Here is a 23,568-nt window from a genome sequence, read left to right as displayed (position 1 = left end):
GATTCTTCCTTGATTCCAGAAGGTTTGTCAGGCTACAAAATTGTCACAATTAGAGATCGCCATTATTTTTTGCCCTTTGACATCCCTCTGCCAGTATTCAGAAAATAATACAACTTTTGAAATGTATTTTATTAGAAGCATATTCTTGAAATATATGCTTGAGTGAGATGTAAGGGGTGGACATCAAATCAGAAAACATTTATGCACTAAATTCTATCTTGGATTAATGTTCACACTTGAGCTGGGTAGTTTATCTTAACCCACATGATACTAAGGAGCTAGATAATAATCATTTATAGTGTTGTACTTAACCTTTCCAGTGTGGGCCAAGTAATTTCCATGTTGCCAAAACAGAGTGGAACCAGCTCGTTGGTATGGTCATTGCCTCCATTTATAATTTAAATTTACTTTGCCATAAACTGTATTTGTAGTCAGAGGATCTTACTTCCTTGGTTGTTGATTCCAAGGATGCATACTTCCTTTTTTGTCTTTTATTTACAACACATTCATTTCCTCTTTCCTTTCATAAGGACTAAAAGGGGCCTAGAAATTTCCTCATCCAGAAGACATTTGATTTCCTTGCCTAGTAGAGAGAGATGGTAACAAAGGGCAACAATGGTTAAGAAAATAAGCTCTTTTGTAACCTCTTACAAAGAAGGATGTTGTAAGATTATAGACAGTATCATTCCACAAAACAGTGAGAAACAGTGGAGGTAAAAATAAGTATACAGAAAACTTGGCAAAGAGAGCTAACTAAGCCATATCAGCCCAGGAGAATTTAAGAATGAAAACAGGACAGTGAGTCCATGAGAAAAATGCGTCAACTTATACATATTGAAAACTTTTCCTTATCTTTGACAATGAAACTACAGCATTTGGACATCAAATTCATAGTCTGCCTGCCCCCCCCCATGAAAGATCTTTTTGATTTTATTGTCACCCATTCCTGTGGATCAAATGGTTTATCACAGTGTTATGGACCAAACATAAGGTTTTCAAGTCATTGTTTGCTTGGAGGCTGTTCAGTGTCCAATTTTTATAGTAACTCCAGTTGATTAACAATCCGTTCCACCTGCGTTTTTGCATTTATAATTTTATAGCTATAGGTTAATATATCTTATACTATGTAATTATATATATTATATATAATAATAATATAGATCATACCTATAGATCCTCAATTAGCTAATGATTTCCCTGAGAGATAAATATAATTGCAGCAGGGGAAGGGATAGATTATAAATTAGGCATTTGATAAGTAAGGTGCAAGCTATAGAGACTACTTAGGTCTTCACTGAAAGTTGTTTTGGAATTACAGTTTTGGTGATTTCCCTGGAACTTGAACAGGAACAGAAACTTGATAGTAATCTAAATTCCTTTAAAAAACAAATATCTTAGTTTTTTAAAAATTTGTTTTTATGGCTTGTAAGCTTTTTCAGCAAGTTGCAACTATTCTTTTTCTAGAATGTTGGTGGAATGGTACAAGAGAAAGCTTCTGAGTTGGAAGTTAGTGGGCCATGTGAACAGGACAAATATCATTCTAACAACAGTACTTTGTCTGATCGACGACTTAGTAATTCCAGCCTTTGTAGCATTGAAGAAGAGCATCGGACGGTATATGAAATGGTTCAGCGAATTCTCTTATCTACACGAGGTTATGTCAACTTTATCAATGAAGTATTTCGTCAGGTTAGTAGTGTATGTGTGTTCTTTGTGTTTAGAAAGGCTCTTAATTTCATTTCTGTATTAGGTGATGAGTCTAAAAACAATATAGTGATGAAGTAACTAAAAAGGGATCCTTATAATTTATTCCTATGCAATTTTTATTTCTTGATGTATAATTTTCAAATGCCTTATAAATAAAACTGTTACACACACTGTGTGTGTACAAGTATGTTTGTGTGTGTGTGTATGTGGTGAATGGCCTTCCAGATTTTTGTTCCTTGACTAAATGCTATAATACTGAGGTAATGTTATCTTCTTTTTTGCCTCTTAATGTCTTTTAGTACTTTAAAAAATCCACTGTTTTATTGGTATGAAGACTCCTCATACTGATACATGTTACAGTCTAAATGTCATAGCAGAAAAGACACATTATATTTTAATGAAAGAGTGTTGGCCTTGATATCAGAAAACTTGGATTCTGGTTCTGCCTCTGACACGAAGATTTGTAATCAGGGAAATCACTTCATCTTGAGAATAAATTTCCTCATCTGTTAAATGGAGGAAATAATATTTACATTGTGTTTCTCAGAGGGTTGCTGTGGAAAAACCAAATAATAGACCTTAAAGTCGTATGTAAATGTGAAGTACTGCTGCCATGTGACCATCGTTGTTATTATTGTTAAGAGGCTTTCGTGAGCTGTTCTGGCCGAAGAATTCATCATGTGGTTGCTAACTTTTGGAGATGAGCCTGAATGAAGTCAGTGATGTTTGCTTCTGGGTCACACACATGTGCATGTGCATGTGAACACACACACACACATGTGCGTGTGCACTATCCTAAAACATTATCAGAACTGCCAGAGCTTGCACTTGTCTTGCCTTACCACATGTAGCACCAGAGAGCAGCTCTGTATAGTTTGTCCCAAGTTTTGCCTAGCACATACTTATTAATCATGTCATCTAAAGGATGTCTGCTAGATACTGATGTGCAAAGATAGATAGGACATTGACCTTGTTCTCAGGGATTTTAAAGTTCTAATGGGAAAAATAAATGTCCAGAAATAATTATAATATAAATAAGAATGTTATGCATGCATAGGAGAGGCCCAGGCAATATGCTCTGAGAAATTTGGTGAGGAGTCATGACAGGTTTTGGGGTAGAGGAATCATGTGATTAGTGATGCATAAAGATTTTTTGGACAGTGTTGTGAAAGATGTACTGGAGAAGGGAGTAGATTTAAAAGAAGGAAGATCAATTTTGGAGTAGTATAGGTAAGAAAAGATATGACTGTACCAGGGTGATTTCATAGGGGACTGAAAGGATGGGAAGGATGCCAGATATATTGTGGAGGTAAAAAATCAACAGGACCTGGGAACTGATTGACCTTTCAATCTAGGCATTTTCCTTGATGCCTCACTGTTTCTCACTTTTCATTTTCAATCTGTGGCCAAATCCTGCCAATTACACTTTTGCAACGTCTCTTAAATATATTTCTAGGCTCCATAACTCTAGGAAGACACAAAATGCTCCTTTGGTATTCAGAACCCTTCATAACCTAACCTTCTTCTGTCCTTCTTGTCTCTTACACCTTAATCCCTGTCACATACTCTTCAATTCAGTGACATAGGCTTCCTGGCTGTACCATGAACAAGACACTTCCTCTCTTGGCTCTGGGCATTTTCTCTGGCTGTCTCCCATATCTGGAATGCTCTTCCTTCTCATCTTCATCTACTGACCTTTCTGATTTCTTTCAAGTCCCAACTAAAATTCCATCTAATTTAGGAAACTTTTCCCAGCCCCTCTTAATTTCTAGGACTTCCTTCTGTTAATTATTTCTTATTTATCCTGTATATAGCTTGTTTGTGTATATTTGTTTGCTTATTATCTCTCAGTAGATTGTGAGCTCCTCAGAAGCAGGAACTCTCTTTTGTCTCTTTATACATTTTTATTGACTAGCACTTAACACATTTTAAAAAATATATATTTTATTTTCCCTTCAATTATACGTTAAAATCATTTTAAGTTTTGAGTTCCAAATTCTATCCCTCCTTCCTTCCTTCCCTGCTTTCCCCCCTGCATGTGCAATCATATAAAACATTTCCATATTAGTCATTTTGTACAAGAAGACTCAAATAAAAGAATGGAAGAAAGTGAAAATTAGCATGCGTCAGTCTGTACTCAAAACAATACCAGTCCTTTCTCTGGAGGTATATAGTGTGCTTCATCATTAGTCCTTTGGGATTTTCTTGGATCATTGTATTGCCAAGAATACCTAAGTCATTTTATCAAGCCCTTTATCGAACAATATTGCTTATTAATGTGTATAACCTCCTGGTTCTGTTCACTTTGCATCAATTCAGATAAGTCTTTGCAGGTTTTTCACTTAATACATTTTTATTGATGGACTGACTAATTAAAGGTCTAGCTGCCTAGATAGATTCAAATAGTATTCTCAAAGCAGTAAATAACTTGTTTCCTTACTGTTGAGATATAATCAGTTTCATTTCTTTTGTGTCACTGTATCCCCCACACATTCAGTGCTTTCCAACTGTCTTAGGTTTCTAAGTGGTCTATGTGCCTTTGTTGTTTTTCATTTCTTTGTCTTGTATAGTGTCTGCCCATACAATCTTTTTTCTGTTCTTCTGTGATCACCTTGTTTATGTCACCAAGATATGTATGTGTTGACTTACAGTGAAAAATCTAGTTAATGTATTATAGAATTTTCCTACTTTTTCAACCTCCAACATAGAGATTGGCAAATAAGCAGCTGTTATCTTTATTGTGGTCAGTTTACTAATGTACAGTGTGGTACCTCTAGGTGAGATGAAATTATATTTCTTGTTGCCTTTGAACATACCATGTAATTAACTTTGCTGAGTCTTTTGTTTGCTTGTTTTTGAATAGAACTTGTGAAGCCATTTAGCTGTTACTGTTATTTTTGTGAATTTGGACGTGGTCCATTTCCACTAATAGTGTGTTGAACAAAGTTTGCAAATTAATAATACCAAACAGGCAGATGTTTGTGAATGTCTAAGAAGAATGCAATTCTTAGTCCTCTTTGTTCCCCCCCTGCCTTTTTTTTTTTTTTGACGTTTTGCTGCCATCAGCATAGAAATGGAAGAACCTACTCAAGACTGAGCTGTTTTGTATTTTAATCTTTTTCATGGGTTATTATGGCCAGAAAACCTCATCATCCAATGTTGAAACTTCTGTTAATGCAACCCTGTAGGTAGATAGATCGATTCTTATACAGCCCATAGAGTCTGTCTTAAAACTTGTATTCAGTCTTTCCAGCTTCGTTAGAATCTCTGGCAGAATCTTTACAGGTTCAGAATTATCTCTTTGTCATGATAAGTCATTGGATTAGCGGGATTGTAGAGGACCATGTTCCACAGATTGTTATAATTATTGATTTTAGTTAAACAGTCCCAATGGTATATATTTTTCAATACTCTCAAATATGTATAACTCACATGGATCAGAGAACTTGATTGTTTTGGATAACTAGATTTCTCTATGTCTTTACTTATTTTGGGTTTCTTTCAAGAAGTTTTAATCCACTGTTTAAGTCTGAAGATCATTCACCTTGGTAGAGGAAAAGAAACAAAGTTGTTTAGTATACCCTTTCACCTCTGACCTCCTTTTACATTCTCTTCAGATGACTTGCCTATCCCTGTCTTGTTTTCCTCTCTGATTCCAAGCATAATGTAAAACAACAACAATAACACAGCACCATTAATTTTGCTGTTCTTTTCATTTTTTTGGTCACTTTTATGCATTAATCATTCTGGATAAAATTAAGTTTTATCTCATAATTTCATTTTGGTTCTTTGGATCTGCTTAAACCAGGGTGCTTAGAGCTTTCAGATTGCTTTATTCTTTCCATATTGTGTTACTCATCATTGAAGGGATTTTCATTTTTAAATACCTTTTTTGAACTGGATGGTATAATAAATATTTGCTTATTTTAAGCCAAATCAAATGATCATTTATTTGACTACAGCATTGCTGGTATATAGCGCTTAATCGTTATTAATTTTTTGTTTTCCCTACAATTCAAGTGGGCTTTAAATATTTGTATATAAAAGATAGATGGGAACCAGATTGGGGAATTTCTAAAAATTCCTTAATATAATAAGAGAATAAGTGTTTTCATCCATTAAAGAGAAGTTCCAAGTAACCACTCTAAGAGTATAGTTACCAATGATTGATTAATTTGTATACTGGAATCTTGCTAGATCCCATCCAAATATATTTTATTACTAGAAGTGCCATATCTTCATCAGAGCAAAAAACATATATCCTTACCATAAACCTTGAGTACCATATAAATATGACTACTATAGTTTTTTTTTTTCCATTAGTCATCTTGTTTAAATAGTGAATATATTTCTTTAATGGGCAACTGGGTGGTACAGTGAATGGAGTGCTGCTAGGCTTAGAGTCAGAAAGATTCGTCTTTATGAGTTCAAATCTGACCTCAGATACTTATTAGCTGTGTGATCCTGGGCAAATCTCTTAACCCTGTTTGTTTCAGTTTCCTCGTCTGTCAAATGATCTGGAGAAGGAAATGGCAAACCACTCCAGTATCTCTGTCAAATCCCCAAATGCTGTCACAAAGAGTTAGACACAACTGAAAAAAACTGAACAACTTTCTTTGATGTTTAGTTTTATTTGCTTTGAGGATTTGGCCAATGATTTGTGACCAGACCTATGAAGTAGATTCTTATAATTTATTCTTTCAAGTGCAAAGTGGGTCTCAACTTTACTCAAATGGATCTGTGATCTCATCAATTTGTATGTTCCCTCCATCCATATCAGTGGCAATCCATCTGTCTGGCCCATTCAGTGTGACTCTTGTCTATGTCCTTCCATAGTTTTGTCATAAGGGTCAGTCTTATATCCTGAAGGATTTCCTTAGTTTCTGTGAACGTTGTAAGGATACCAGTAAAGCATTGTTCCTCTCCACCTTTTAGCCTTCCCCCTTGCCACATGACTAGTTCATCATCTCTTACTGTTATAATTTTTCTGGTGATGTATTTTATTTTACTTCTTTTCTTCTTTGAAGTTTCACATTGGTTACATATTGCATCCTGCTTCCATCTACTATTTTTATTGCCCTTTTATTGCTTTCTATGTAATATTCATTTCAGTTCTTTGGAGACTTGTATTTTGTATCAGGATTACAAGATCATAGGATCATAAATTTAGAGCTATAAAGCCATTTAGTCCAACCCTCTCATTTTAGAGTTCTCTTGCTTCCATATAATAGCACTCTTCAGTCAGCAAAAGAACATTTATTAACCATGAACTATGACAGGAACCGTGCTAAGTGCTGGGAATACAAAGAAAGGCAAAAGACAATCTCTGCTCTCAAGGGGCTCCCAGTCTAATGGGGGACACGAGATGCGAAGATGTGCTAACAAGATATATACAGGATAAATTGGAGATAATCAAAAGAAAGAGGGCACTAACACTAATGGTGACTGGAACAGAGGCTTCTTGTAGGAGGTAGGATTTTATCTGGGATTTGAAAGAAGCCAGGTACTATATCAGAAGACTGAGAAGAAGAATGAAATGATTCCACATAGTGGGGACATGCCTGGAGTTGGAAGTTGTTGGGTCCATATAAGGAATGGCAAGGAAGCCAGTGTCACTGGTTGGCAGAGTGTGTGGGTGAGAGAGTAAAGTATAAGAAGAGTGGAAAACTAGGAGGAGGAGAGGTTAGAAAGTATTTTAAATGCCAAACAGAGCATTTGATATTTGATTTTGGAGGTAATAGGGAGCCAGTGGAGATTATTGGATAGAAGGGTGACCTGATCAGACTTTTGCTTTAGAAAGATCAAATTCACAGCTGATAGAACTAGAATGGGAAGAGATTTGAAGCAGAGAGGATAATCAGCAGGCTGTTATAATGATTCAAGTTGAAGTGATGAGGACCTGGACCTGACTGGTGGCAGTTTCAGATACAAAGAAAGGAATAAGACAGTCACTGTCCTTGGGGAACTCACAATCTATTGAGGGAGACAATACATAAAAAGAAACTAAAAAAGGAGGGGGTAGGAAGAGGTCTCCTCTCTCTACTTTCTACTTTTTCCAATTAGAGGCAAGGAGGAGCCCCAGTGGCAGGAGATTCTGTGAAGGTGTAAGTTTCAGGGTTGATGTAATCTTGTAGGATAGATGACATTCCATAGAACATTGATAAACTCCTGAGAGTGCAGCCTGATGGGAAATAATACTGTGGCTGCTCTGGGCATCCTTCTTAAATGAAAAATCTGAAAGGAGCTCACCGCTCTCTACTTTCTGCCATGTCCTAAAGGAGAGAGAGGGGCTTCTTTTTACTCCTTTTTTTTTTTGTGTGTTCTGTGTTTTACTGAAAATTCAGCTCAATCAAATTTTTTTAAATACTTGCTGTATGCAAGGCACTGTGCAAAACTCTAGGCATACAGAAACAGCAGAAAAAGAAGTTTCTCTGCCTTTAAGCAGCTTGTATTGCATGGGCAGGATATGATATGTATATAAGTAAGTAAATATTGTGTGTGTGTGTGTGTGTGTGTGTGTGTGTGTGTGTGTGTGTGTACATACACACAGATCTGTGTAAGGGCACTTCATAGTGCAATTCATAGAATGCAAGTCCTGGAGTCGGAAAGACTCATCTTCCTGAGTTCAAATCTGGTCTCAGACACTTAGCTGTGTGACCTTGGCCAACTTACTTATCCTATTTGCCTCAGTTTCCTCATCTCTCAAATGAGCTGGAGAAGGAAATGGCAAACTATTTCAGTATCTTTTCCTAAAAAACTCCAAGTGGGGTAAAAACACTTGGATGCAACTGAACAAGAGCAACAGATCTACTTAAGCACACACAATGTGAAATTAGTGTGGAACTACATGGTTTTCAGATTATCAGTGACTTGTGAATATTTATGGACATATGTTTTAAATATAATTTTCTTTTATTATTTCAGGCATTTTTGTTGCCTTCCTGTGACATATCCGTAACAAGAAAAGTGGTCAAAGTGTATAGAAAGTGGATACTACAAGACAAACCTTTGTTCATGGAGGAACCTGATAAAAACGACGTTATGCAAGATGATGATGCAAATTTGGGATTTTCAGTGACAGAGACAGATAATAAACAGGTGTTATTTTATTTGCCACATTAGTTCAAAATACATTTTTGATAGAAAATAAATAGACAAGTTTCTTTCAGTGTCTTATCTCCTTTAAACTGCATCGCTTTTGGTACCTGTGAATGGTCAGACTGTGAGCAGTTTCATAAAAGGGCTTGAGCTTTAAAAGAAGGAGCTGTAAGGCAAGGACTCCTTAATTAGTAAATTAGAACACATTACCTTTCAGGATGAACTATCTTTAATGCTGGTTGTTTAATAAAATATTTTCTTATATTTGTGCTTTACATGTGAACATTACATTTTTAACCTTTATATTTATGTAAATAGAATTTAGGGTCATAGCTGTTAGACTTTAAAGAAATGATTTTGCTAGAGTGGTCTCCATTAAGGTATCCAGATCAGTTCAGCTGTTAAGCATCTGAGAGAAAGCTTTTGCAAGATAATGACAAAATAATAATTTTGAGTATCAGGTCCTAAAAGTCTTTCTAAAATACATGTAAGCTTGTCATCATGCAGTTAATATAGTTGAAATTATATGCTCCATGTGTTTGATTTTTTTTGTCATACCAGCCAGAAGTCTTGTAGAAGATACACTTATAGTAGAGCAACATATTTTTGACAAACAACAGAAATTGCTAAAGCAATTGTTTCAAAAAATAGTTTGCAGTAATTTCTAAAAGAACATTTTCATGGTGAATAATTTATTAAAAATGTTCTGACATATTTCTGAAGATATGCATAGATATAGATAGATACAGCTTCACCAGTAACAAGTTCGATTAACAATCTTGATTTTTGAATAACTGGCCACAACTGATAAATTGATATGAATAAAAATGAATAAGGACACATTTGTCATTTAAAAACTTCTGAATACTATTTCATACAGATAGAGATAAATACTTGTATTCACATATCTTCCTTCTGTATTAACTAGTTATTGTTTTTAAAAGGATACAACTGAACATTCTGGTCACAAACGATCTTCAAGCTGGGGACGAACTTACTCCTTTACTAGTGCTGTTAGCAGAGGCTGTGTATTAGAAGATGATAATAAGAATATTAAAGCTGGTGTGCAAGCTACATTACAGGTATGTGGTCAAAGCAAAAAATAGCCAAGACATATTGTTTAAATATTTTGCTCTTGTGGTATAATTTCATTTTAATTATTTTCTGTTATTAAAAGGTAATATGTTTCAACACACATAAAATTTGAAATGTTTTACAACCAGAATCTATCAAAATCTCATTCTCACTCTTATTTTAACTAACTACAGAGCTTCTGTTTTTATTTTTCTAGCATATAACTTTACCAAAGGAATTATTGCTACTGTCCAGTAGTTTGAGTCGTGTAACTTCATGACCCCCTTTTGGGCGTTTTCTTGGCAAAGATACTGGAGTGATTTGCCATTTTCTTCTCCAGCTCATTTTACAGATGTGGAAACTGAGGAAACTAACTTGCCCAGAGTCACACAAGTAGTAAATATCTGAGAATAGATCTGAACTCAGGAAGATAAATTTTCCTGACTTCAGACCCAGCACTCCTTCCACTGTACCAGCTAAGTGCCCTTGTAGGAAAAGGCTTACAAAAGTCGAGATGCAACTTTTTTTGGTAGAGGAAATTTTGTAGTAATGGTACTATCCTGTAACTGATTTGTCTGAGAAGTATTCTTGCAGCATGTCCTTCAGTACTTTGCTGCACTGTGACTTTAGGCAAGTCATCTAAGGTCTTTGAAAATCAGCCTTCTCATCCGTAAAGTAGGGATAATAGTAATATCAGTTCGATCCACCTCATAGGCTATTAGGAAGAAAGTGCTTTATTACTTTACACTCAGTGCATGTGGGAGCCACCAGTGATAATCATTTAACCCAATAGTCACCCAATTACACCGGAGAGCTGATTTCATGTGTTTATACCCATAAGCTAAGAATCATCTTTACACTTTTAAATAATTCTTAGCCTACTGGGCTGTACAAAAACAGGCAGTTGGCAGATTTTGGCTGTGGGCAGTAGTTTGCCAACTTTTGATTTAATCTATGTCCTAATTTGCACCTCAGAATGCATAGAGTAGTTGCTGTTATAGTGCCTTTAGATCACAAGATTCGGAGTTGGAATGCATCAACTAGTCCATCCCCCTCCCTTTAAGGATGTGCGCACTGAGATCCAGTGACACTGGAGTTCTGGTTGTTCCTCACAGGGTACATCCACATCTTGACACAGGGCATTTTCACTGGCTGTTCCTCATGCCTAGATTTTTTTCCCTCCTTGTCTCTGCCTGCTGGCTTCTCTAGCTAAATTTCACCCACTACTACAAGAAGCCTTCCCTGATCCTCCTTAATTCATGTGCCTTAACTGTGTTGATTTTCTGCAGTTCATTGTTGTTTCCATGTTGTGTCCCCCATTGGACTATGAGCTTCTTGAGAGTAGGCACTGTCTTTTGTCTCTTAGTAGCCTCACCCTTTTACCAAGCACCTAGCACTTAGTAGATACTTAATAAATGTACCTTGCCCAAAGTAACATTGATTTTAGGGGAGCAGAGTTTCAGTGTTCTTTTGAGGGTCCCATGATGCTTGTCTTATAAGCTGATTATTTCTATCCTAAAAGTTGTTTAGCGTGTATTTGCATAACAGACAATAGCTCTCTTGAAGATATAAAAATTATATAAGTAGTTATTAAATATCTTTAAAAAAAGAATTGATACCTAGAAATTGAATAGTATCTTGACCTCAACCAAACGAGAATATTCTTATAAATAGGTTAAATTCTGTACATCCCCCTGAGACAGCATACATGAAGTCTGGGGGGGAAAAAGCATGAAGAAGATAGGTGGAATTTATGATAATTGGTTGAATCTCTGGGTAATGTTTTTCTCCTCAAAAGCATTTTTCTTAGCATTTTTCAGATACTAGGATTCATTATAAGATTATGTTCTCAGATTAATAAGTAGTTTTGTTTTCTAGAATACAATTCCCAGCCTGGCATTTAAAGAACCCTACATTTTACTCTTGCCTACCTTCTGCTTCTGCTTCTTCTTACTTCCCTTTAAGCACTCCCCCTTACGCTCCTCATTGCAGTTACATACGGCTATTTAACCATTTCCCAAGCACATTTCTCTTTTTTATTTGTATTCTCAGTGCTTAGCACAGATCTTTGTGTGTAGCAAACACAGTACTTCACTCATTCATTCTTTCAGAACTAGAAAATGTAACATATTAGCCTTTTGACTTCAACTCTTGAAGGGTCGATGGCACCCTCTTCCTTTTTTTCTTACTTGTATATTAATTTCCTCTTAGTTATTTTTGTTCTGCATTTAGCATCCCAAAGATCATTCTTGGTAGAAAGAAGTTAAAGGAAAATAATAGTTGAAGAGCATCTTTGCTTTCTCTTTTTCAATTGTTTTGTCTTTCTAAGTAACAGTCATATCATTATTTGACTATCCTTTTTTCCCAGATAGCTAAAGACAATAGCAGAACTTTCTTATCGTCTTTAGGTATACTGTGCAGCCTAAGTGATTTTTATAAAGCTGTTTTACCCCATGGGCAAGTCACTCTGACCCTCAGTTTCCTTATCTGTGAAATAGGGTTGTCACTGATACCATCTTGGTCTGTGATCATCCTAAGCTTTATCCCTCCTGTCACTATTTTTATAGGATCATGCCATACTTCCATATTCACTATCTGCTGTTTCTGCCTTAATTCCTTCTTTTGTACGTTTTTAAAAAAAATCTTTCACTTTCCTAGATATCCACATTAATCTCGCTAGACAACTTCTTGTTTCCGTTCCACCCTGAATTACATTCTTAAGAGCTTCCCTCTCTATCCTGGGATGAGTTCTTTAGAATTTTAGTCCATGACAACCATCTTAAATTTCACAGTCCTGTGGAATGTCATCCTTAAATCTAGAATGCATGCCAGTTTATTCTGGCTACTCCGTTACAGATTCAGAGATGGAGTGGTTGCTTCCCTTCAGAGTTTCCATAATCATTTCTATCTTAGCAACCAATTTCTCCTTATTGGCAAGAGTCAGATCTAGAATAGAATTGTTCTCTTGTTTTTTGTTTTTGTTTTTCCTTTTGGTGGGTAAGCCTTACAGCAAAATCAGGAAATTAGTAGTTGCTTGGCTTTAGGCAGAGAGAAGGAACATCTGAGTGGAGATTCTTGCAGTGAACATATGCTCTAGCTTATATCTTATCGCAGATATCTCATCCGCTTCCTCTCTTTGTTAAGGTTATCTGGAGTCTATTCCAAGCGAAGCCTAACTTCTTTTTCTCTCTTTCGGGCTTTACCCAGCTGTTTTCCATCTAGTCAGTCTGAGGCTTCCCCAGGTATGGAAAGCACTCCCTTTTCACTTTGGTTTCATAGAATCCCTTGTTCACTTCAAAGTACATGCTTGATGTGACATCCTTCATGACATCTCTCCTAATCTCCCTAGTCCTAGTGTTCCCTACCTTTTTGTTTTTATATGCTGTATACTTATTAGCTTGTTTATGTGGTATATCTCCCAGGAGAATGTAAGCCCCTCAAGTGGAGGTAGTATTTTTATTATTATTGTAATTATTAGAAATAATAATATTTAATATATATTGAATATATACTTATATAAGGTATATATGTATGTATTTTATATAGCTCTTTAAAGTTTGCAAAGTGTTGTACTTATGTTATCTCATTTGATCCTTGGAACAACTCTGTGAAGTGGCTGTTTTTATTATCCCCATTTTACAGATGAGGAGACTGAAGTAAACAAAACTTATGTGACTTGTCCAGGGTCACACAGCTAGGAAGTATCTGAGACAGGATTTAAATTCTGGTCTTCTGGACTCCAGGTTCAGTAGTGAACTCAGTCTTTCAGTCCTAAGTAGTAAAACTAGCTAATAGAACCAAGTAACTAAAATCTTTTTTTCATTTTGTGTGGGAAATTGCCATAGTAGTTCGAATAAAAACCTTTTACAGATCTGGATGATTTTTACTTAATGATTTTCTGAAAGGTAATCAAGTGATTGGATGTTATCTAAGTAGTTGCTTGGAAAATACCCCTTCTTAGTCATGCTTAGTATTTCAAATAGAATAACGTGGCTTTGTCAGCAGTTGGGAGAGTAGACATTGCTTTTAGAATAGATATATTCCTTTCCTTTTTTTAGTAAGTGAAATTATTCCTCAAGTCATCTAAGGTACAAGTTCTCTATTTTTTATGGCTCCCAAGAATGGGGTAGTATTAACCATACTTTGTGTCTTTACCCCTAATTTATTCTTAGCCTACTGCATCCACATTTTGCACTTCATTGTACCTATTGAACGTGATAATTGTTATGTGCATTCATTAGGAAAAAGTAGTCAAAATTCAGCATTGAAGTATCTCATTTAACAAACATTAAATATCTGTTGTGTGTGTAATGTATTGTATTAGGCTGTAGGCAAGGAAAGGGGGACATGGCTTCTATCCTCAATATGATAATTGTCATTCTGATATGTTTTATAAAGTGAAAGACCATCAGTAGATTAATCTAAATATCTGTTTCTCTCTCTGTTGGTTTGTGAAGCTTAGGAACACTTCCTTGGTGTGATCAAAAGTTGTAGATTCAAATTAAGGATGCTAAGTATATTAATGCACTCATTTTAGGCAGTTGCTTAATGCAACTTCAATCTTAAAATTTGCTAAACTCCTAAATGTATAGGTTGGCTAAAAAGATATTCTACTTTTTTTTTCAACAAATGATTGTATTTGATTAACATGTCATTCATAATTTCTGTTTTGGGAAAGCATGTGGGAGATTTAGTTTTAATGGAGATTTCTTTCTTTCTAGGAAATTATCAAAACATTTTAGTTCAAGTGATTTTTCTCTTACATCAGAAAATTCAAAATAATAAATTAACAGAATTTTTTATGTACTCAGTTTGAATTTGAATATAATCAGTCTTTTTTCTGTAGTCATCACAGTTGAGTAGAGGACAAGGTTGGTTATAGACTCAATCTCCATATGAGCCAGTTAGTTATATAAAGTTAAATGATGATAGAACATATTTTTAAATATTTAGCTATAAAAGAATGTGACTAGATTAGCACAAAGCTATTGTTACTGCTGAAATAACAGCAGCACAATTTTTAAAGTGGTAAATTTACTTAGTTAACCCTGGTAGGTCACTTATTCTCAGTAACAAATTTGTGCTCCTAAAAGCTCAGTAAGAGTAAAATATGCATTTTTTAGTTTACTGGTCAGAGTTTTTTTTTTTTTTCTTGGCCTATAGTCTTCTCTCCTCCATCCTTCAGATGCTGTTTTCTTTCCTTCACTTTTAGGGGATTTGGGAGGAGTTTAGAGAAATATTTTCAAAGCCATTTCATGATTTTTTCATTTGGATTGTTATTGTGCCACAGTTCAGTTTTTTTTAGAGGAATTAAGTTGTGGCATTATTAATATATATGTGATTTTAAAAGTTAAATAAATTAAACCTTCGAGGATATATTTTAATACTCTGTATTTCTCCTGCTGTAGTAAAAAATAACACTATTCTAATAGCATGGATTGATGGACTGAAATAGATATGTTTGTCCTTAAAATAAGTTTCCTTTATTTAAGAAATTTATTTTTTTTGTTTAAATGATGTATATTGTTCTTAATAATGCTGTTTTTGTCTTGTTACCTACGTCTAGGTAATACACTTTTACACCTGGTCACTCTGGATTTGTTCTGCTTGAATTTTCACTTGAAATGAGTGGTTTTTGCTTTTCCATCTTTAAATTTGAGGGAGCTTGGAAAGAGAGGGAGAAAATGTGATGGCAAAAAAAAAAGTTAACAGTTGAAACTTTTTTCTAATGTACAGAAGGAATTCCAAAGGAATAACAAACAAGCAGGACAGTTTTGAAAGTAACATTAAATTATTTTACTTAAAAAAACCCAAGAAGTATGAAATGGAGATTCAGGATTTCATTTGTAATCCTTTTTTTGTATTCTGCTATCTATATGGAAATTATCTTTTCTGGTGCTTAATTTCAGAATAAAAATAAAATTAAGAGCAATGCATTGCTTTACAGGTATTTTTGACAAATTCTGCCAATGTCTTTTTATTGGAGCCATGTGCTGAAGTTCCCATGCTTTTGAAAGAGCAAGTTGATGCCTGTAAAGCTGTTTTGAGTATTTTTAGGCGAATGATCATGGAACTTGCAATGAACAAAAAGACATGGTAAGTTTACTTTTCAAGAAATTGATGTGGTATGTTTTGAATTTTAATAGTGTGATTAAAATATTAAAGTACTGTTTTATCTCCTGTTATAAAATCTGCAGTGAGTTCCCAGTTGGTATTGAATAAGGGATTTCTTTGAATTTTGCAGAATTTAAACACAAGAGACAGTGCCTTGGTAGTTCATTGTTTTTGAATATTGATATTAGAAATAGTTTTGAATTGAGAGTGCCTAGATTACTATGTGTGTGTACATGCGCACACACACACACACACATATATATATTTCCACTTTAAAATCCTTTTAAATGGTTTTGTAAGCAGTTAACCTAGTAGCTTATGATTTTATTATATACTTCAATAATGTGGAAACTGAAAATAGTTCAATAGCTGCTTAAGATATTATGGAATACATTTTTTTTCTACTTACCTATTTGTTGATATATTTTTTTAATGTTAGCAAGGAGACTTAATGAGGAGTTTTAGATCTATTCTGGAAAAAAACATTTTTGGAGGAAAAATTGACAGAGTAATTTAAAATATTAAAATCAAAGTAATGTAGTGACCCAACTGACTCTTTTTCTGATGTTCACTTTCTTTGAAGTAGTGATGTGTATAATCACAATCCCTGCTCTCAAGGGGCTCACATTTTATTTGGAAAGACAATAGGATTCAGCTGTAGGGCTTTTGGAAAGGCCTAGTGGTTCTAGTGCAGTAGTAGTGTAAATGGCCAGATCCAGGGGTCCTTGAGGTGTAGTGTCAGGTCAGATGATCAGGGCTTGTACTCAGAATGATGGTAGTGGATAATTCTCTATTCATCAAAGTGGAATCAGTGACCATATATATCCTTTTGATAGGGCGTTTGGGAGGGATAGACAGACAATAGATCTACTACCCATTAAGTGAATGTCCAAGATATCTTAAACTCACTGTGTCCGAAATGGAACTCATTATCTTCCTCCCGACTCACCTGTCTTAAATTTTTCTATTTTTGTCAAAGGTACCACCATTCTTTCAGTCTCCCAGTTTTCCAGCTTCTACATTATCTCCTCTTTCTCCCTTACCCAATACATATATGATCAAATTACTCAATCTGTTTTTTACCACTAGAACATGTTTCCATCCATCCCCTTCTTTTACAGCAGTTATCGTACGGTGACTAAACTGATTCATCAAGAGAATCTTGTAGCTTACTTAAATTTTAGCTAATCATCTATAAACTTTCTTATGCTAGTCTTGTGAGAAAGATGGTGAGATAGAGTAAATATGATAATACAGTTGAGTGAATTTCTCTAACTGGTTTAATGACTGGACCTAAAAAGTAGTCACTAATGAATTGATATCAGATTGGAAGGAGATCTCTATTGGTAACCTCCAAGAATCTGTGTTTGTTCCTGTGCTTTTTTTTTTTTTTTAGCAGTTTTATCAGTGACTTAGATAAAGATATAGATAGCAAACTTATTTAATAAACATCTGCTACAATGTTGTGAGGTATAGCTAATACTGGATAATGGTATTCAAAAATACTGACAGGTTAGAATGTTGAGCCACATCTACTAAGAAGAAATTAAGGAGATTTAAATAAATCTTCTTATATTTGTGTTCAAAAAATCAACTCCTCAAGTATTATGTAGAAATACACTACATGGCAGCAATTTGTCTGAATAGGATTTGGGGTTTTAGTGGCCTGCAACCTGAAAATGTAATGAGTAATATATTTTGTTATGGCATTCAAGAAAGGGAGAACCATAGTTTCTAGAAACCAGAAGCTGATGCTCTCTGCCATAGTAACAGCAGATCTGGAGTATTGTGCTCAGTTATGAGCACTGCATTTTAGAAAACAAAAACATTGATAAGCCAGAGATCATTCAGGGAAGGGTGACCACGATGTTGAAGAACACTGAATTCTTGTCAAATGAGAAATTTTCAAGAGATTGAGGATAGTTAGCCTGGAGAAGGGATGGTAAGGATGAAATCTAATCATCATATATATGAAGGGCTGTCTTGTGTATGAGGATCAAATTTTTTCTCCTTGGCTGTAGAAGGTAGAACTAGAAGTGATAGGTGGAAGTAGTAAAGAGGTAAATTTAGAATAAGGGGAAAAAAATTCCTAACAATTGGAGCTAGTCCAAAGAGGAATGGGCTGCCTTGGGCTCTTTGACCATATTTCAGGTATGCTGTAGAGAGGAATCTTGCAGAGAGGAATCTTGCTCAGGTATAGATTGGATTAGATGTCATTTGAAATTCGTCTGACTCTTGGATTCCATTATTCTGAGTTGGTAATTTTGTAATTATTCAACTAACCTTTACAATTAAGAGGAGAGTTGAAGAGGAGGAGAGCTACAAACATGATTACAAAATAAGACCTCTAAGGAAAGGTTAAAGAAAATTGAGTTTTTGACATACACTGAAGTAAAATCCAAGGAATTTAATAGTGGATTTGTCTTAAAGAACCATTATCAGTTGTTTCTTTCCGCTGAGATGAGAAAAAAATGCCAAAAATGAATGATTTAACTTCTTTCTAAAAAAATTCCCAGATGAAAAAGATTGTTAAATATGACTACTATTTTGTACTTATATAGAGATTTATACTTTTGAAAGCAATTTAAAAGCAAATTAGAAACTTTCATGCAGAAATTCTGAACCTTCAGGAAGATTGTTTCTTACAAGTGTGTTAAATTATTATTGGAATAGAGTAATCAGTCATATCTGATTTGAGAATAGTCTAGATCAACTCTTCTTAAACCGTGGGTGGCGAATGGTTATTAGAGGAAAAAGTTTCAGAAGCCCTGGGCTAGGTCACGTAGTGTGTTGAAAATAGGTACTTGGTAAATACATTAGATGACCTCTGAGACTAATCCAGCTGCAAGAATCTGTATTGGAGATATAGTAACCTTAATATCTGTACACTAAAGAATTGATCAACATTTTCCCCACAGTGTAAAGACATAACTATATTTGATAATAGAAATGAAAATGCTTTGAGGTGTTTAAAAAAGTGCTATAGAAGCAAGATGTTACCATTTGCTTTCCCAAAATAGAAATCATGAGTAACTTCATGTTAATCAAATACAGTCACATAGTCTGTGATCCCGGCAGGACTCACTGTGTCTAAAATTGCTTTGAATATGGTGATGATAGTACAGAATTAGGAGGAGTGTTTTGAAATGCTTAATTTTGTTCTGAGATTGTATATTTTGGTAAAATTTATTATTTTCTTGAAAAGATAATTGAGATTCTTTGATTGATACATGATTTCTGGTCCATGTCATCCTTGACTGTTTTCTTATACTCACTCCAAATATCCAATCCGATGTCAAGTTTCACCAATTCTCTCTTCACAACCGCTCTTGTTTACTTCCCATTTTTTCCCATTGGTGCAGCCGCTATTTTAATAGCCTTCTGGTTGATCTTTCTACGTTTCTCTCCTTATTCAACTCTATCCAGCACTCAGCTGCTGATCTAACCATGTCCCTAAACTCCATTTACCTATTAAGATCAAATAGATTACCTATTACCTATAAGATCAGATAAATTTATAATTATTTAGTATTTAGAACCCTTTACAACCTTGCTCCTGCCTGTTGTTCTTGTCCTTTTACACTCAGCTTCCCTTATACTCTTCTTTCTAGCAACATAAGAGTGCTGTTCCCTGCACACAGCAGTCAAACTCTTGACTGTCTTTTTTCATTGGCTATTCCCCATTCCTGGAATACTTTTCCTCCTTACATCTGCCTGTCTTCCTTCCAGTTTAGGCTGCTGTCCTGCCTTCTGCAAGAGGACTTTCCTGGTTTTTCTTCTTAGCTCCTTCCTTCCCCACTAGTACCTTCTTTCTGAAATTGCCTTCCTTCTCCTCTACATAAATTTTGTATGTATTTAGTTGTTTGTATGCTGTCTCCCTTACTAGAATGTGAGCTCCTTGAGGGCAGGGGCCATTTTTTTTTTTTTTTGCCTTTCTTTGTATACTCAATACTTAGCACAGAACCTTGCATGTAGTAAGTGCTTAATATATGCTTATTGAATGATTGACTCACAGCTATGTTTCTAATTTGAGAGTTTACTGTAATTGAAATGATTTACCATTGTGATGAATAATGCATGGAATTTACATGCAACTTTTATTTTGGGGGTCCAGGGAGCAGATGTTGCAAATACTACTCAGGATAACAGAAGCTGTCATGCAGAAGCCAAAGGATAACCAAATAAAGGACTTGTTTGCCCAGAGCTTGGCAGGGTTACTGTTTAGGGTAAGTCTTTAAAAAGAAACAAATAAAACAAACCGAAAGAACAAAAGCCCACAAATCTGAAGAGCTAGTCAGGTTTCATATATAATACATTAGTTTTGACCATTAATACATTTTTTAAAAAGTGATAAGAATTATATTAAATTTGTGGTTTACTTAATTAACTTTATGTAATTTATGTAATTTTTAATTTTTATCTTTATTTGGAGAGGAATAATGGTGAGGTAGATGGAGGACTAACGTTGGAGTCAGGAAAACATGGTATTATCTTACCTCAGACATAAACAAACTTTGTAGTTGAGGCAATTCCCATACCTCTGAACACGTTAGGTCGTTGTCTAAGATCTACATTGGTAAAGGTATATTCCCCATCAGATGGTCTCTAAACTAATGAAATTACAGGTGTAGCCTTTCCTCCCCTACCCATACTCCCTCACCTCTACTTTTTGTTTTGAGATTAAAGACTTTTCCCTTTTCCACAATTATATTGTGCTGGGGTTCTTTAAGGCTTTTCTGCTTTTCTAGCCACCCACCTTTGGATAAAGATGGTATCTTTTGGAGTGAGTCTCTCCTATCATCTCTTAATACCTGAGATACTTCTGGTGGGGTACTATTTGGATAAATGGGGAGATGAGGGAGAGCATTTGATGTGATAGAGATATAGTTTCCATACCTGAGGACTGCTTTAGCAGTATCCCATAAATTTTGGTATGTTGTTTATTATCATTTTCTTTTGTGTAATTATTAATTTTGTCTATAATCTGTTCTTTGAGCAACTTATGATTTAAGATTTCATTGTTAAGTCTCCATTTGGGTCCGTATGTGTCTTGTTCTCTGTTACTTTATTTGTTACATTATTGTCTGTAAAAAACATGTGGTTGCTACTTCTATCTTTTTGGATTTATTTGCAATATCTCTGTGCCCTAATATATGACCATTTAAAAAAAATGTTTCATATTCTGCTAAGAAATACAGAAATTACTTTAGTAGTCCTATGCAGAAGATACCATAAGTCTTTTGGCTCTAATTTCTCTAGCGGTTTTCCTCTTTATTTATCTTTCTATTGGATTTGTCCAAAACTGAGATACTTTAAAAACTCCTGCCTTTATTGTATTATTGTCCATGTCTTGTAATTCTGTTAATTATCTTGCTTATTAATTTAGGCACTATGATATTAGGAGCATATAAGTTTAATGTAGTTTCCTGATTTTTCTCTTTTTTTATGTTGGTGAATATTTGTTTCAGTTCCTGCTTTTTTGGAATCACTTGATGTAAATTTTGTTCCAGTCCCTTATTTTTGTTCTGTGTATGTCTTTGTTTGTAGGTACCTTCCTTATAAGCAACAGATTTTATGGAATCTTGGCTTTCTTACTCAGTTTGTTACTTCTAAAAAAAAAGTGGATTGCATAATCCATTTACATTTAAAGTCATGAGATTTACGTTGTTATAGTAATTCTTTTGTCTCTACTGTTAGATTTTTTTCTGAATTGGTATTTTCCCCCTTTTCTTCTATAAAGATAGTACTTTGTCTCTTCACTTATTTTAGCTTAATCTACTTTAAAATAACCTTATTCCTTTCATCTTCAAGCTAACTGCCATCCCCTTGTTGCCCCCTTTCCCTAGTTCTGTAGTTTTGCTTAATTTATTAATTCCTTTTCTTTCTTCCTTTTTTTCTTCCTAGAGTGAAGTTAAAATCTCTCTTCCTCTCTTTCCTTCAACTTTTGTTATTTTTAAATTTTCTGCTTTTTTCTATAAAAAGGATTTCTTTCCCGTGTCCTCTTCATTACTTATCTTCTCCCTTTTTGTCCATTTTTAGACTTGTATTATTTGATTCATGGCCCTTATACTTATTTATTCCTTCTGTAATCTCTATATTCCTCATGGAATTAAATACCATATTTGAGTTTCTTCTCCTAAATGGTTTCTTTGCTATTGCCTTATACATCTTACTCCTTGTTCCTTTTATTTTTTTTTTCTATTGTGTCTCACTGTTAGAGCTTTCAGTTCCTGCAGATGGTAGGAGAGGATAGAAGTATTTCTCTTGGAATGAATTTTACTTTGTTTTGATTTGTGAAGTTCCTTACTATTTTTTGCCCTTACTATGATTATTTTTCCCATATGACCTTTTCCTGGGTCCTTGCCTTCCCACTTTTCTTACTGCCACTTGCCCCCAGAAAAGTACTAAATCTGTTTCTCCTGAGGAAGGATGAGTGGTCTCTCTAAGCACAAAACCCCTGCAGTTTATACCCTTTGTAAGGTCATCAAGGTCCATTAAAGAATCTTTTCCTCATTGGGAATCTCTTGAAAGTGAGGTAAATCATGCAAATGCTGTCATCTCTATTTTACAGAAAAAAGAACTTGGGTTTAGAGAAATTAAATGATTTGGTTAAGCATGTGCAGTAAGTAAATATTAGAGTTGGAACCTGAATCTAGCAAAGTCATGTGCCTTTTCTACAATATCGTAGTGAAAGTTAGTTTTCTCAGAGATATTATAATAAAGTGAAAAAAAAGTCTCATCCCCTGACTGTTCCACTCTTATTTTTCTTAGTAGTTAAAGCTGTTTTTATTTCCCATTTCTACTGAATCCAATTCAATAATCCAGAACAATTCCGCTTGGCACATTTTCAGTAATTTGTGAATATCCTTCTGCAACTTTGTTTCCTTATGACTTTGGGTGTGCTCTAAATGCTGTCTTTTAGCTTAGAGTTCTCTCTAAAACAAGAACTTTTAATCTGGGTTCTGCAGACTTAAAAATTTTTTTGACAGTTGTATTTCAGTTTGATTAGTTTCTTTGTAATCCTATACTTTTTATTCTATGCATTTAAAAACATCATTCTGAGAAGGTGGTCATAGGTTTCACTAAATTCCCAAGGTAGTCCATGACACAAAAATTTTTAATAACTTCTACCTTAAAGAAATTTTTATTCTTTTGTTTTATAGATTAGAGAGAGTTTGCATATCTATTAGCAAATAACTTTGTTGACATCTACTTTTAAAATTTGATATCTTTTATTTTTTATCGTCTTTATTTTCCAATATATCCCCTCCAAGAGAGCCATTCCTTATATTGAAGAATAAAAACATTGTAGTTCATCAAAACTAATCAACATATTAATTAAGTCCTATGTTATGTGCAGGTTTCCACACCTACAGATCCCTACTACAGTCAAGAAGGAAGGGAGGTAATCCATATTCTTTGTTGCTGAGAGGCAACATTACACTTATTTGATAGAGTATTGAACTCAAAGTCAAATTTTACCTCTAGATTTATTGGCTGTATGACCAGGGGCAAGTGATTTAATGTCTGTGAACCTTGGGAGACTCTCTAAGGTGATCTGATGGAGGAATTTAT

The 23,568-nt window shown here is 34.7% G+C and overlaps 1 protein-coding gene across 7 annotated transcripts in view; it reads left to right on the top strand.

The window, feature by feature from the left end:
* The window catches only part of RALGAPA2 (Ral GTPase activating protein catalytic subunit alpha 2), a 428,361-nt gene that overhangs the window by 80,490 nt on the left and 324,303 nt on the right, over positions 1-23,568 (top strand). For all 7 annotated transcript variants that reach the window (XM_072634579.1, XM_072634577.1, XM_072634576.1 and 4 more), the window contains exons 10-14: positions 1,465-1,689; positions 8,632-8,805; positions 9,750-9,887; positions 15,827-15,975; positions 20,108-20,219. In XM_072634579.1, coding sequence (XP_072490680.1) covers positions 1,465-1,689; positions 8,632-8,805; positions 9,750-9,887; positions 15,827-15,975; positions 20,108-20,219 — 798 coding nt within the window. The remainder of the gene's footprint in view (positions 1-1,464; positions 1,690-8,631; positions 8,806-9,749; positions 9,888-15,826; positions 15,976-20,107; positions 20,220-23,568) is intronic.

Source organism: Notamacropus eugenii, chromosome 1 (genome assembly GCF_028372415.1).
Source record: "Notamacropus eugenii isolate mMacEug1 chromosome 1, mMacEug1.pri_v2, whole genome shotgun sequence".
Lineage (NCBI taxonomy): Eukaryota > Metazoa > Chordata > Mammalia > Diprotodontia > Macropodidae > Notamacropus > Notamacropus eugenii.
Note: the sequence above shows the minus strand (reverse complement) of the source record. Positions and strands in the feature narration are given on the sequence as shown.